This window comes from Empidonax traillii, unplaced genomic scaffold (genome assembly GCF_003031625.1).
Source record: "Empidonax traillii isolate 1590-97213 ecotype Southwest subspecies unplaced genomic scaffold, ASM303162v1 scaffold462:size771534, whole genome shotgun sequence".
NCBI lineage: Eukaryota > Metazoa > Chordata > Aves > Passeriformes > Tyrannidae > Empidonax > Empidonax traillii.
Genome location: NW_020955655.1, coordinates 170458 through 185606, shown reverse-complemented (window position 1 = coordinate 185606; position 15149 = coordinate 170458). Strand labels below are relative to the sequence as shown.

Here is a 15149-nt window from a genome sequence, read left to right as displayed (position 1 = left end):
TGAAGCTGATTTCTCTGTTTGGAAGCTCTTGCAGCTCCTAGCACTGAGCTGGGACCCCTCAGCCTCTTCCAGGAGGTGCACGGGCAGTCAGCTGTTTACAAACAGAGGGGCAGAAAGCCAGTTCTCACAGAAAGATGTCTTCCCGATCCTACACATGCCTGTAGGGAGGAATGTTAAGGATCAGGTATTTCCACTTCTCTCCATTTCCATTAATGTGGAAGGGAGGGCAGGTCTTTCTGACCTAAGTGTTGTACAAACACCGAATTGGAACTGCCTGAGTGAGGAGATGTAGTAAAGACCCACACGCCTCCAGCCTAGCTCTGGGCTCAAGGGGATGGAGGGAAGTTTCCACCCTGCTAATGAAGGGTCTCTGTAGGTTGGTTGCTGCAGTTAAGATGAATTCTCAAATAAAGCATGTGAAAAAACAAAGTTTAGGCAAACAAAAAAAAATAAAAAAAGAGGAAGGAGGGAGGAGTGAGGGGAGAAGGGCAGGGGAGGGAAGGAGGTAGAGAAACATGCCAAGTTTTCCTTGCCAAAAGAAAATGTTAAGGGGTTTGGCTGGGGGGTTGTCCAGCCACAGCCGCCCTGTACATGTGTGTGTGGGGGAGAGGAACAGCAATATGAAACACATGTCTGGATAAAAGCAGCAGGACATGGCTTGTGTTACAGCTGTCACAGTGCACAGGCCTCAGCCTGACTGCAATGTAAGGGCGGTTATGGGAGCAGAGGTACAAAATAAACCCCGTTTTGATAGAGCAGATTCTTTCCGTGGGACAGTCCTCTGATCACACAGCCTGCAGTGGGCCAGAGCAGTCACACGTGGACAGCAGGGACTGTGAGAGAGCTGGGTGAGGAGAGCAGCACCCAGCCCTCACCTCCACTGGGGCTCTCACTGCCACCCCACACAGTCACAGCTGATGTGATTCAGAACAGCTTCCTCTGAGGAAGCAGCTGCTGTAGCCTTCAGTTTTGAGTTCCTGCACCCAGGTGTCATCTTTACTAGGATCAGTCCATCTTATTTCAAAAAACTCAAAAATCCACATAACTTGTGAGACCTGCAGGTCTGAGATCAGTCAAGGACAGGGCACAGAGGGGGCTGCTGAAAGGTGGAGGAGTTTCCAGCACTCTCTGCGAGCTCCAGCTGCCAGACCTCAACCACCAAACTACAGACAGATCCCACTATGTTTCTGAAACACCAAACTACTGATAGATCCCACTATGTTTGTGAAGTAACTACATGGCTTTCACAGGCACACAGCTACCTCTCTGTCAGCTTCCTGGGGAATGGTTATTTTGCTAATATTAGAATAGACTTTCAGGCTAGATTCAAGCATCACCAACCCTAAAAAAAGTTCTCTTGTAGAAGAGCTACAGGTTTATTTTTAAAATTGACCTTTCCCTTTCATTGGATGGCTCAGTGCTTTGGTTTCCCCACTTAAAAAATTCCTAGTAGCGAGGAATTATCTCACAGGGTCTTGTGGATGTGTTTGTGGGATGGACTGGAGAAATCCAGGCTGCTCTGTAGAGGTGTAAAGACTCTCATCTCAGTGCCCCAGTAGGCACCTCAGCTACCGAAAATGCTATTGCAGGGAATTCAGTGCCTTTTTATATTAATCTAATATTAGGTTGTAGGGGAGAGAAGGGACATTTACAGTGCTGCCTCAAAACCCACCTCCAAATAGTGGGTGGTGGTGATGACAGGGTATTCCAGCCAAAGGGCTGCCCAGTCAGGGCAGCTTTATAATCTGAAGGAATGTGCGGCCTTCTTTTCCAGACCAACTGACAAAGTCAAGGCTTTTCTCCCATGACACTGAGCTGCAATTTGCCAGTTTGGGTGTGTGCTGTTAAAGGGCTGAATTCTCTTGATACTGGAAACTATTTTCATCTGCTTGGGAATGAATTATAGGTCTGTCTGGCACCGTTCACTCCTGTTTTAGGAAAAAAAGGGCTCGTCTGAACTATAGTTAAGATTCACGTGGCCGGTCAACTACAACCATGGCAGCAAACACTGCATTAACAATGAGGAGGGAAAACCATGCACTGATAATACAACTCCATTTCTATGGCCCTTTTCATCTCAGCAGTACACTAAAAGCTTGGAACAATAAACAATCGTGCAGGAATTATGACATGTTATGCCAAACTGCATCCAGACTGGAGTCACACCTAGCAACCCACATTGTTCTAGAACAGGAAGCACTGCAGACCTTATCCAGATGAAATCAGAAGCACATTTCAAGAACAAAGCTGGTAGGTTTTGAAACTGGTCAAAGCTTCGCGTTCTTTACAAAGTGGCCAAACACAGTCAGAGTTTATTTTGGAGGTTTAGATCAGAATAAAAAGCATCCCCTCCCCTTTGGCTGCTCAGCACCCTCCTTCCACGAGGCTGGGCTTGCCTTCTAAAACTTCCTACAAAATAAGCTACCACAATCCATACAGGATTCCCATCCCTGTACAGATCCAATTGCAACCAATTTGACTTGCCTGAGTAAGAACAACACAAAGTCAGTCTTGGGAAAAAGATGAGGTTGCAGTGGGAATGTTGCCCTGGCATTCTGCTTGATGGGCACATCACAGGGAGGTTCTCTTTGTAGGCTCTCTGGAGCTCTGGTACTGTGGGCAGTGGGCACAGTGGAACAGATCTGACTCCACTGGGATCTGCTGCATTAGGACTAGAGGCACTGACAGCTTCTTGTTCCCAATAAATTCCCCCCTCCAAAGCTTGGTCTCCATTTTTAGATGACTTGAGCAACAAATCCACACAAAGCACAGTAAAAGCAATGGATCAGGATCGTGGCAAGAGCAATAGGCCCCCTGTGGAGCATGGCTGGGTTAGGAACAAACAAGATGCTTTCATCTACTTCCAACCTAAACGGGCTCAGTGACCAAAGTGTAACAGGCAGTGAGAAAGCAAAGGCCAGTTCAGTTTGTAACTGCAACAAAACCAGGGACTTATTGTCTTCCTATCTAAAGATTTCCGAGCATGTTGGAGACTTGGACACACAACAATTAACAAACTAACCTCTGATGGTGGTTACATGTTCCAGCTCTTTGCAGAGATGAAGTCACCCAACAGAGGGATGGGATGACTTATCCAGAGTCACGCCACCAGTAAAACATGACTGGCAGGCCAGTAAAACTGCCTCTATTTACTAACTTCCAGTCCTGGGGCTAAACCACAAACTGAAATTTGTGTCCTTTGCACTTAAATAGGCTGCTCAAATACCACCAGGGTTATGAGTAAACAAGTGTCTCATTCCCCAGCAGTAAATTTCAGCTCACCCACTCCCTACAGTCCAACTCTGGATGCACCTGTGTGCGCACACAGATCAGATGCAGCTTTCCAGACCAAAGACAGACCAAAAAACCCCTATCAATTTGCATCAATTCCAAAAGATTTACAGCAACCCGACTAGCTTTAAGGAGGGGGATGTGGGACCCCATCACACATGGTCATCCCGAAGCTCTTTTTGTTGTTGGAAGCCTGAGAGCCCCCACACACAGCCAGTTACCAGCACAAAGGAACCCTGACTGAGGCTTTTCTCTCCAATGTTTAGATTGAGGCTTTTTAATGGCTTTATTCTCAAAAGGACTGAGCAGCCAACTTCTCTGAGTGCTTCAGTATGGCATGAGTCCATTAAAACAACTCAGAAAGATAATTTCAGTGCTATTATGGCAATTTTCACAGCTTTATTCTGTGGGCACAGCAAGATGAATCTGCATTAGCACTTCCTGGGAATCTAAATCTACATGAGCCCTGAACAGAGGACATGCTGTTTGGTTTTACAGGGTCATGTAACCCTTGCAGCTGAGCAGCACACCTGCAGCTGTTACCCCTTCCCCTGCATCATTACTGTGCTCTCTCTGTTCCACCAAGCCTAACAACTCATGACACATGGCAGATTGGGCCTTCTTTTTCTCAAAAAGAAATAAACTCAAATTAAATGATTTATCATATTCCCTCCTCTGCTGTGCCTTGTAACATAGGGAAGGGCAGAAGGATTTGATGATCTAGTTCAACTGGCAACACTGGATAGATGAATTATTTCTTAGAGAACAGCCAGAACTGGATACAGCTGAAATCATGAATTTCAGGCTGCCACCCCACCCCAGCAGGAAATTCCAACCTGCCTGTCACAAGACACCAGCACTGAGTTCACTTTCTTTTCCACCTGAGTTTCTCATCTTGCCTCTCTCTTTACCTTATTCTCACTTCATGTGAGCTCTGGCTACAGCTGTGGAGCAGAAGTTTCTGACATCAGTCTAACAACATGTTATGAAGACCACACTGCACTCTGGTCATTCACTGTTTCTTCTGTAACAAGTTCCCTCAGCTTTGCTGCCCTACAGCCATGTCTCTGCTCTGGGGAGGGTCCCATCCTCAGTGGGTGAGGTTTTGAGGAATGATAATGATGAGCAAGGAGAAAAACACTGGCAGACAATGATGTTTGCTCCAAGCTCCACAGAATCTGAGGTAGTAACCTGAGGGACTCACCTACAACCTACAGACCCACAACCTTAAGTTTTAAATCTCCCAAGACTTGCCTGTTTATAATCATTACAATTACTGCTTCAGTAATGAATCTGCTGCACCAGCTTTCTGTTACTACTGTTGGTGACTGGGAGCTTCCTTGAACACAGTATAACAAAAAAAAAAAGGAATTAATTCTTACAGTTCCACTCTGAAATTTGTAAGTAATGTCATCACTGTTGTGTTGTACAAGAGGAAGATGGATAAGTGACACAGCACTTTTCTTACCCTTATGCCAGTCTCAAGGGTGAGCTCTTGGTTCCGCTGAAATCAAGTGGGAAAAGGTGAGAATCCAAACTAGTCCTGAACAAAGACTTTAAATCACAAGTAGAATGGAACATACAGAAGTCCATGAATGTAACTGGCTTTCTCAGGGGAGTTTCACTTTTTTAATCTTTAAGAATGATTTTATTATTCACCCTTTTGCTACGCTGCACAAGCAGAAATCCCAAAGCAGCGAGAGCCCCTGGAACCAGAGTGCAAGTCAGAGGTGCAGCCGAGCAGAAAAACATTTGCTGCCTCACAGGTGGATTGGAGACTGCACCACCAGCATCAAACTTTGCCCCTGATGTAGTTCAGACCAAGGTAAACAAGCAACATTCCTTGCAAGTTTTAGAATAAAAACTCCTTCACTTAGCTCCAGATCAGGTACCCTGGGCAGAGGAATGGCCATTACTGAGGCAGGCTTTTTCATTTTAGACTAAGCGCTTTGCTAATCAAGGGTTCTCCAATCCTAATCAGTAATTTCACACTCTATACCCAAACTCCACAAGCCTGGCTCTTGTATTTGTTCCTTCTGGTGCAGCCCAAAGCATGGCATGGAAGGTTACAGCAGATTCCTTACTAGGAGAGCTTCTGGACAGGCCGAAACCCCTCCAAAGGGAACAAACATTTTCAGGATGTTAGAGCCAGAATGGATTTTTTTTTTTTTTTACATTTTTCTTCTAGAGCCAAGAACAGAAAACACAAATCACTTCACCTCTGCCTCCTCCACCACCTCTTGGAATGGAAACAAAACTGAAAACCTGCTGACTGACGCAGAATCCCACAGCACCGTGCAAAGGATAAGGCAGCCGTTTCTGGAGCAGCTCACTTGGGGTATGCAGTCATCTGGAAAGAACTATTTAACCCCAGTCTCAAAAGTGACCTTTTCAGGTCAAAAGGCCACAGCTCTGCCTCCCTGCTAAGTTGCACAGAGATCTTTCTGTAGATGTAGATTTTCCATCCACCCCCATCCCAGCTGGTTCCGATTTTTATTCCTTAGCTCGGATTTAAAAGAACAAAGAAAAGCCTTTTTGAATTGCATAAACATACAAAACTTAATTTAACTTGGCACTGTAATACTGAAGCCCAGCATGCAAAGAAACAGCCAAGGTCTCCCTGTCCTCAGTGTGTTTAGAAGAAACTGAACTCCAAGCCTCCATTTGTTTGAGTAAGCGATCCAGATGTGCAGTAAGGAATTCACTGGCTTCTTCTGGAAGTGCTGTCTTGGTCACTTGGCTTTGTGTTATCACCAAGACCAGGACATTAAACTGCAATGTTAAGTCCCAAAACCCAGTGGGGACTTTTACAAAACACACAAACTAGCATATTCTGATATAATAATGGCATAAAAGTTATAATCCATTCAAGTGTTGACCTGTCCAAACACTTGTTTTAGGTGAAACTGTTGATATTTCTCACCAATATCCACTTCCATTTCCTGACTGAAGAAAAATTTGAGCATCCATAGGTCTCAGCCCACTAGTTTGTTGCAATGCCTTCCAAAATCCTGCTCATGGGGTAAAAGAATAGCAAATATTGGTGTCAAAACTGAGGCCCATAACTCTGACTAGACTAATAATATTTTCAGTAATAGTAGCTCCTGATGATCATTCTGAGAATAAAGAAGGTGCAAGGTTACTGAGCAGGACTAACCTCCCTTGTGGAGCACCTCCCCAACAGACCCAGGGGCTTTTATTTGCTCCTCACCAGCAGTGATGGGTGCACATCCACTGTTCAAGTCATATATTGCTCAGTTAGACTGTGGTTTAAAACAAAACCCCTACATTTAGCTCACCTTGCATTCATCTGTAAGAACTTGGAAAGCATCCAGCTGTCCCCAATGAATGCAGACTTTAAATCTTAATGTCACCATACAGTAAAACTGGTCGATAAAACATTACTAATGGTATTGTACTGAGGTGTTGAAATAAGTGTCTTAGTTTTTGAAGGGGCTTTCTTTAGCTCAAAGTGCAAGAAGCCTTCAAGGGAGTCTACTTTGTGTTACTCAGTAAAAACCAGCTGAAAACTCTGTACCACTGGAGTTCAGCACTTGGAATTCAAGTTGAGTTAGAACTGCATTTCTTTCTGGAAGGACAAGTTAGCACAACTGGGAAAAAAAAAAATTATTTTTCTTGGCTGAAAGCCAAGGGCAGGCACTGTCCAGTTCTAACTCTGTGCCTGCTGAAATGAGTGTCCTTGGAGAAGAAACACCGTTTTGCCTTTGCTTAACAGGGCAGTTGACAAAACACCCTCGAAGCTGGATTTTGAAATTAAAACAGTGCTAGAACACGTAGACAGTTAATAGTCCTCCACCTTAGCTACTGGGAGCAAGGACTGAGACCAGATAAACTTGTTTTCCTTGTGATCACCAGCTGTATAAGAAGGCTGGCAGCTCCCTAGCATTAGTCAGTGAAAAGGTTTATTCTCTGTTTGGTTCTTGTACAGCATAAAGCCTGGAGAGCTTGTGACAGAATGTCTACTGAAACCTTTCTGAAGGAAATTCAAGCCATTGGTGAGAAGTTTCTCCTTAAGCTCCAGAAACTGCCCAAGGCTGAGCCAGTGGAGATTGTCTGCTTTTGTGTGGTTCTTCTGTTCATCGGTGAGTTTATTGGTGGAGGCCAAGGGGTGTCAGAATTGCTCTTCTAAAGGGGGGCAGCTTGTGCCAGCGTCTTGGCTGGTGGGTTGGTGGTGTTAGCAGTTGTTTTCCAGGCTGTGCTCTGAGGCCCAGGGTAATTTCTAGGTAATTTCTTTAATACTCAGCACATATCTCTACATGGATGCAGAGCATGACAGGCCAACAGGACAGCTTTACCCACAGCTCTCATATTTAAACATCAGTTTAAACAGCAGGGTTTTAACCAAACCAGAGCTGCTGTACTGTTTTGATGCACAGGAGATAGTTTATGACAAATGGTATTAGGGCATCTCCCTGCCACAAAAGACACTTAAGTGAGACTCTGAGTATCATTCCTGTTCCTGGCTCAGTGGAAGCCAGTTTGCTTCAGTTGAACCTATTTATTCCCCTCTGGTAATGGCAAGATCCCTCCTGCTGCTCTGTGTGGGGATGGCATGGAAGGAATAACAAAGAACTGCTTGATCAAGGGGGATGAAGTTTGTTTACACAAAGGGAAAAACAAGCAGGAAGGAAGACAGGCCCTCCTCCTCAAAGACACAGTTTGCTCCCAGCCAAAGGGAAGGGTGTGTATCCAACTGGACACTCCTCCCTGAGCTGGAATTCACCAAGTCACACCTGCTGCTTTGCTTTGTTCATCCCTACAGCTGGTTCCCCACAGGGTCAGATACCTGGCAGCCCAGCTCCAGGCTTTGAAGGAACACTTGCACACACACACACATGCACGTTCACACACTGTTTCATGTTTTGCAGGATTAAACATGTCATCCTCTTCTACTCCAGATAAACTAATACATCCCTCCCAACACCAACCACCGTGGCTAGAGGAGAATATCAATGAGTTAGCCCACTGCTGTGTGAAACAAAACTCCATTTGAAGTATCTGTTTTTTCAAGCTAAATATAGAATAAAGAGTAAAGCCAACCCAGTCACAAATATCTATCCTTAAAGGCTACACTGCATGAACTCTTAAGAAATACAACTGACAGTCTGAGCAACCAAACCATCTTGAGTTGCTTCTGACACAACTATGGGCAGAGTTGGATTTTCATCCTTTCCAGGCACATAGCTCTGCTTAAGAACTGCATGTCACCTCCTCAACAACAGCCCAGGAGGCAAGTGAAGGCAAACCCCCCCATGGTTTGGTGTATAGCTCTTAAGATCTTGAAATACTGGTGGTGATTGTCCAGATTAAATGGATAACCAATACAAGGGAGCAAGAACTTAGGAGAGGAGAGTTGGGGATATAAGGCAGAAAAAAAATTCACAAGAAACCAGGCTTTGTTCAACAGGCTGCTCAACAAACAACTTGCAGGAGACACAGGCTTACTCTGCAGGGATTGCTCCAACATCATGAAACAATATCCTTTTCTTCTCTTTCCAGTCACTGTTCTGGTGCTCATGATCATTGCCTGCAGTTGCTGCTGCTACAGCTGCTGTGGCTGTGATGGACAACCTGAGACCAGAAGTAGGAAGAGCCAAGTCCGCCCGACTGCCCGTTCGTGAAGCGCAACGAGGTGACACAACCTACTACCAAGGACCTGCATGGACATCATGATTCAGTCCTATGGGAATGACTTTCCACACTAGCTGACTGAAAATGGCAGTAACAATATTAATTAACATGACTCAAAGGACCAGAAACCACAGCGTGGAGTTCCTTCTCTCCGTGACAGCCACTACTGTGACCAGAAAGGTAAAGCTCCTTCACCATCACTGTCTCGCTCTTCTGGGGTGGGATGGGGTGGGAGGGCACGGACACAAGTTGCTGAGAAAAGAGACAGCTTTCCCAAAGACAGCCCTGCAGCTGGGCCAGCCAAGGATCCCCACTGTGAGCACGGAGCCACAGACCAAAGCAGAGAACACGTCCAGGACCACATGCCAGGCAGTGCCTGCTCTCCTCACAGGTGGCTAATCCAGAAGGACGGTGCTGGGCGTTAGCAAAAACTCACTGACATCACCACATGCTCAGGTGATGGTGGATCAAGCCCAAACCTGCTCTCTCAAAAACCAGCTGCAGGAGACACGTTTAGCTGAGTTATCTGCTGAAAACAACAAATCATGGACCTTCTGATCCAGACGTGCCAGCTGAGGCTCTGAGAACAGCTGGTAACAAATGCTCCCGGTGTCATTTCATTGGTGTTACAATGAGGTGAAATTGTCAAAGAAAAAACCCAGATCACGTGGAATATTCTTTGTAAACAGAAAGGCGAAGGCAAAAGGGAAAAACTCACCAACACACCACAGCTCATTTTGATCATTCTGCTGCTAAATGTGCTCCCTCCCCACCCCCCTGTGTGGTTCTACTGCTTATTGCAGACGAGTGGTTCTTGCAGAGCATGGGAGCTACGGGAGATCAAATCCCTGCCCTTACTTGAGGGATCTGTGGCCTGCCTCCCTGCACTGTGTGCAGTTTATTTTAGTGGACACAAACATTATGCCGAGGGTATGTTTATGAGCACGCACAAAGGCATTTTGGAGGAGTGACATGCACCATGGTTACTGTCACTTCAGGGTATGCGTGCAGCAGCTGACAGCGGGCACGGTGACAGAGCAGAGCCAAGAATGGGCTGTGCTGCTGGAGTTAACAAGTGCAAATAAATCCCTTTTCCACGCTGCAGCCACTGCGTATGTTTGGTTTGCGCTCCGGTGAACTTCCGAAAGGGATCTCTGTATGTATGAGGCTGTGGCTCAGGCCACGACTTTCACAGCTGGGACGGCCCCGTGGAAGGCCAAAATACTGCCCAGCTCAAAGCCACGGGTCTTTCAGCGCCAAATGTGAGACCAAAACACCTTTCTGAGAAGGTATAAAAAGTCACATGCATATAGGGAAGTCACCTGCAGCCCCTGCATCCCAACTGCTGAGTGCAGAGGAGGCAAAGGGATTACACGTGTATGTACCAGAGGCAACATCAAGCTGGGGAGAATAGAATCATCGGGTTTTTAAATTGGGGCTTTTAAATATTCTGTACATTTCAGAAGGGAGAAAAAAATAAAGAAAGCTTTGTAAGGAAATGTCTTTTCTCCGATGCCTGTGCCCAGATTGGTAAAAAGCACATTATGTCAGTAGTTTCTTATGTTTAAGAACTTTATTTTTTGTCAGCAAACCAGAGGTGGGTATTTGGCATTTTTGTGCTGCTGCACATTGGAATATATCTACAGCCAGTGACACAGAAAATTGTCTAAGAATTAAAAGAAAAATAAAATCCCTCAAACTAGCGATGTTCCTTTTAAATTAATAAGAAGGAAAAACTTCCCAGCAGAAGATGAGGATGTTCCTCAGAAAGTAAATAGTTGAGCCCCAACTTGGCAACTGCCAACAGCAGACTGCACTAGGATGAGCTACTGCATGCACAGTTACACTCAGACTAACAAAGCACTGGGCTTTATTAGGCTGTCCCAAAGCCTGCACTGCCAACCAGCACGTTAGGGGAAAATAAAGCTCAAGCACAGCATCAGTTCAGCCTAATCAACATTCAGAGGTGCATCACACCAACCTCTCAGATATGTCACTGCTCATTTCACTCACAAACAAGTGGCAATCAAGGTGGCATCGGCAGCCTCAGAACCTCTTTTGCAAGGAGACAGACTCAACAGATGTTTCTGTATCTAAATTAAGTCACAAGACCCGGGAATGAACAGAGCTCACTTTCTTTCCTAGCTGGTGCTAGACAGTGCCAGCTACAGACATGAACAGAATCCCATTGAGAACTGTTTGAGCAGCATGGAGCCAGTCTGTGCTAAGTCAGGAGGAAGCTCAGCAGGCTGGACACATCCCAACAACTGACAGGTTGCTGTCACTGGGAACAAGCTGCCAGGCCTTATCTCAACAGGAAAAGCTACAAATGCATGTTTCCCAGTGGTGGTACAAGTTAAAGCCACTGACAGATACCAGGCAGGGGGACAAGAGAAATGGCTCCTGTCTTATCTCTGCCACCTCAAGTTCCTGAATTAGAAACAGAATAAACACAGCAGTGTTAAACAAAGAGGAGGAGAGAAAATTAAGCAATTATTTAAAGGATTCAGGTGGCTTTCAGAAGCAGAGCAGTAGCCACCATGTAGAGGAGTCCCTGGGCCAATTTCTACACACTTGTCTGGACCTCACAGGCCTTATGTTCTGCTTTGTGCCCTTTTGTACCACTGCACTCAGCTGGGCTATTCCTACAGGTGGGATTTAGACATGCCAATAGCTTATCTGGGCTGGGTGGGGTCTGCTGCTTTCTTGCATGTAACTTATCAGGGTGGCCTGAAAGAAGCCCAGCAAGTCCCCAGTTCACTGCAGCACTTCAGCTTCTGCAGTCCTGAGTCCTCCTTCTCCCCTCCCACCTCTCTCCAGAACCATCCCTCAGGTCTTCTTCAGTCAGGGAAGCAATAGGGAGGCAGTTTTATTGCAGTTAACAGCAGTGTAACAGCTCTGTAACGGGTTTATTTCCGTGAACTGTCACAACGGATTTTGGACTGCAGGGCAATCTTGCTCACAGACTCACTTTAGGTCTGGGGGTTTCCTAAAAGGAGCTTCCAATACAGATCCAGTCAGGATCCAGGAAACACAGCCTTCCTCTCCACCACACCCTGTCCAGACAGGACGTAGTGGGCCTTTACAATCACTGCAACAGGTGTAGAGGAGGGGATAAAGCCATGGAGAGGAAGAAATAGCTGAGCAACAGGTGAATTAGGACTTTTTATTTAGGCTCAAAGTCTTTGATTTGATTATATTAGCCACACCTTTGCAGGAAAATCAGCTGTTAATCATTTACTGCAGCACCAAGGTAACTTCCAGGCTATCTCTGATAGTCTCAAGGCACAGTAAGGGGTCTCTCACCACAGGCCAGGATCTCTTGGAAGGGTGCAGAGGAGGCAACAGAAGAAATACCTTCTACAAACACAACAGCTTCAGGTATTTATAAAATCTCATACAGCTCTCCTATTCCAGGAGGTTAAGTGTGCTTAGCAAAAGAGAGAGGAACTCGCTGGGGTGTGCAGTCCCACGGGGTTCCTGCCTTTGGGTCTACAGAACCAGTATCTAGGCTGCCTCCTTGCTGATGGCAAAAGAAGCTGTCCAGAACAGCTTTCCTGTCCTGTGTGCCTGGTTAGAGACTGAGCATGGTGATCTGCCATCAGTCCAGAGAACAAGCCATGAACTGAATGTATTTGGCTGCTGAAAAAGAAACAAAACCTTCAGCAAGTACGAGCTTGTGCCTCTAGTCAAATCTGACCTGCTGAGGATGAGACATGCTTTACAGGACTAATCCTTTTCCTTACAGCATTCAGGATACCTAAGGGGCAGCAAGTCACGCAAATTTTCAAAAATAACAAAGATCTCTTCCTGCATTACATCTGCATAGTCATATTTGCAAGAAAGCGTGAGAAATATTCCACCCTTTCCCTTGAGAAACAAGGAACCTTCAGTAAAACCACAAGATGCTCACAAAGAGATGCTGGGATGTTCTTTAGAGGGCTGACAGCTGAGGCATTATGCAAAGTATCAGTGAAAGAGCAAGTGTGTAGAACCCACTGAGATCCCAGTTTAAATTATTACTGGACCTAAGTACTTCTTGGAAGGAGAACTTGTGCTTCTATTGTAAAGTAACAGAAAGCATTACTAAAGCAAAGTCCATTAGCAGGACTCCCTTTTTAACATAATTAGACTACTCTAAGCCTTATGAAAGCATCAAGTTGTACGTGATCTTTGCTTATTGTTGGTGGGTGGATTTTTTTTTTTGCTTGTTTGTTTTTAAATAAGTCTTCATTTAATCTCCAGTGTGCTCTCAGAGTTTCAGTCCCCAACGCTATTTTAGAGATCTTTCTAATGGTATCAAGGAAGTTGTCCCACTGAATACTTGTCTTTCATGTATAGGCTGTGCAGCTAACAGAGATGAAGGGTTCATACTGAACACGCTGGAGAGACACTGTATTATTTCAAATATTGATTAACTATGACTAAAATAAATCCCAACTGCCAGAATCTTGCAGAGCCAGAAGCTTTTCCTCTTTACATCTCGGCAGATCTGATAGTGAAACTGGCCTCAGCTGTATTTCTTCTGGTTTATGCTCCTATTTCTGTTTCTCCTTTGGGAAGGGGGGATGCCTGTAGGCACAGACACCATTCATATCTGTACTGGTTTTGGGACTGTGCTCAGAGCACAGAGAGGATACACCAACACCTGACACTGTTCTTGTCTACCCCCAGCAGGGTGGAAACCAGCATGTCACCAGCACAAGAGGCATCCTCAGTTCTGGAAGACCTAAAGACACGGATTACAGCAAGTGACTGGGCTCTTGGAGGGCTGGTGGTGATTGGCATTTTCTGCCTAGTTTTTATTGCTCTCATTTTATTTGCTGCTATCTTTGGGTGCTGCACATCCTCAAGGCGCAAACAGGGCGGCATACGGACAGTGACGTAAAGACGTGGTAGGTGGGGCAAGAGTCAGCCCAGCTACAACCTGACTGAGTTTTTCACAGAAAGCTTCTTCATCTTCTCTCCCCGGGTGATTATTTCTCCCCATGCAACTTTCCTGCATCAAGAGCAATGCCTCAATGCCTGTAAGTCATTCTGCAGGTCCACAGCAAACTCAGCACATCGAGCTGTCTGTGCTCGGGAACTGCCAAATACCAAAATCAACTCACCTCTGTCTGATTTACACCTCTCAAGCAAAACCACCAGTTAGAGGTGGCTACTCCCTAAAACTGATACAGATGTCTTCTGCTGCTGCAGCTACATGGTTTAGTTTTTTTTCCACCTTGCAAAAGAGCAATAGGAGACTGAGCACTGAAATCTTTGCCTAAACCCACTCTTGAAAAGCAGCTTATACCATTGTTCTCCTGTCATACCCAGACAATACCCTAAATATATCATGCAAAAACTTGCTTGCCAGTACACAATCTGTCTTTATTTGTTCTTATTTGTAACCTTGCAAGGTCGGAGTTTAAGGTTTGCTTTCACTGTTTGGATGGTAAATAGAGCTGTTTTAATTCAATACGTAAAAAAGAAACGCAACGTGGCGTTTCTTTCCGGGTCACCTCGCTGTCCTGCAGAGTTGTGAGCAGGGAAGGCAGTCAGTGGTGCTGCAATATGTGCCTCTGGGATGCACATGGCATGTTATAAACCAGGAAGAATGGACCAAGCTTGGGGTGGGAAGAAAAAGAATGGGAGATGTGATTGTTGTCCACAGATGCTGTGGATGTCCCATCCCTGGAAGTGTCCAAGGCCAGGTTGGATGAGGCTTGGAGCAACCTGGGCTGTTGAAAGATGACCCTGCCTCTGGCAGGTGGGTGGAACTGGAGGGTCTTTAAGGTCCCTTCCAACCCAAACCATTCTATGATTATACAAACCCCAGACACAAACAGCACTCTGACCACTCGCTGTGAGCTGGTAACACACAGCAGAAGGAGCAGACCCGCTTAGCCAAGTGGATCAAATTCTTCCAGCAAGAAGCCTCCTAGAAGCTACTTCACAGCATCACCTCAACTTTAGGCAAAGAAGTGCTCCTTCAAGTAACCCAGGACTGAGTGTTGTGTTCTATTTCAGTACAAACCCCATAAAAACCAGGATCTATTTACCAAGCATGACAACAAGGACAAACGTGACAACTTTGCTCAGAGAGGCATCAGTAAAGAAACACATCACATTCACACTGAAAAAGTTGTCCTAGACTCAGGTGTGAAAAGTGAAATGAAGTGCAGAACTTGTAGGCAAGACACATGAACAGCATTTCCAGTTAG

General features: G+C 45.5%; 2 protein-coding genes across 3 annotated transcripts in view; one reads left to right on the top strand and one right to left on the bottom strand.

Moving 5' to 3' along the window:
- The window catches only part of RECQL5 (RecQ like helicase 5), a 37276-nt gene that overhangs the window by 14445 nt on the left and 7682 nt on the right, over window positions 1-15149 (bottom strand). The gene's annotated exons all lie outside the window — the stretch shown is intronic.
- SMIM5 (small integral membrane protein 5) lies at window positions 2178-14309 on the top strand. 2 transcript variants are annotated; one of them, XM_027895658.1, is made up of 6 exons: window positions 2178-2250; window positions 4975-5116; window positions 5480-5629; window positions 7241-7394; window positions 8812-9123; window positions 13618-14309. In XM_027895658.1, exons 4-5 carry the CDS (start codon window positions 7268-7270, stop codon window positions 8931-8933), a joined length of 249 nt encoding a protein of 82 aa, XP_027751459.1. In that variant the 5' UTR covers window positions 2178-2250; window positions 4975-5116; window positions 5480-5629; window positions 7241-7267; the 3' UTR covers window positions 8934-9123; window positions 13618-14309. The 2 variants fall into 2 exon arrangements, with proteins under 2 accessions (XP_027751459.1, XP_027751460.1); XM_027895659.1 differs by lacking the exon at window positions 4975-5116 and having other exon boundaries at window positions 2191-2250.

What these genes read in the sequence shown, in the direction of transcription:
- SMIM5 (XM_027895658.1), top strand. Translation starts at nt 7,268, where the DNA reads ATGTCTACTGAAACCTTTCTGAAGGAAATTCAAGCCATTGGTGAGAAG. An exon ending in TGTGGTTCTTCTGTTCATCG is followed by an intron (nt 7,395 to 8,811) that starts GTGAGTTTATTG and finishes TTCTCTTTCCAG; the next exon opens with TCACTGTTCTGGTGCTCATG.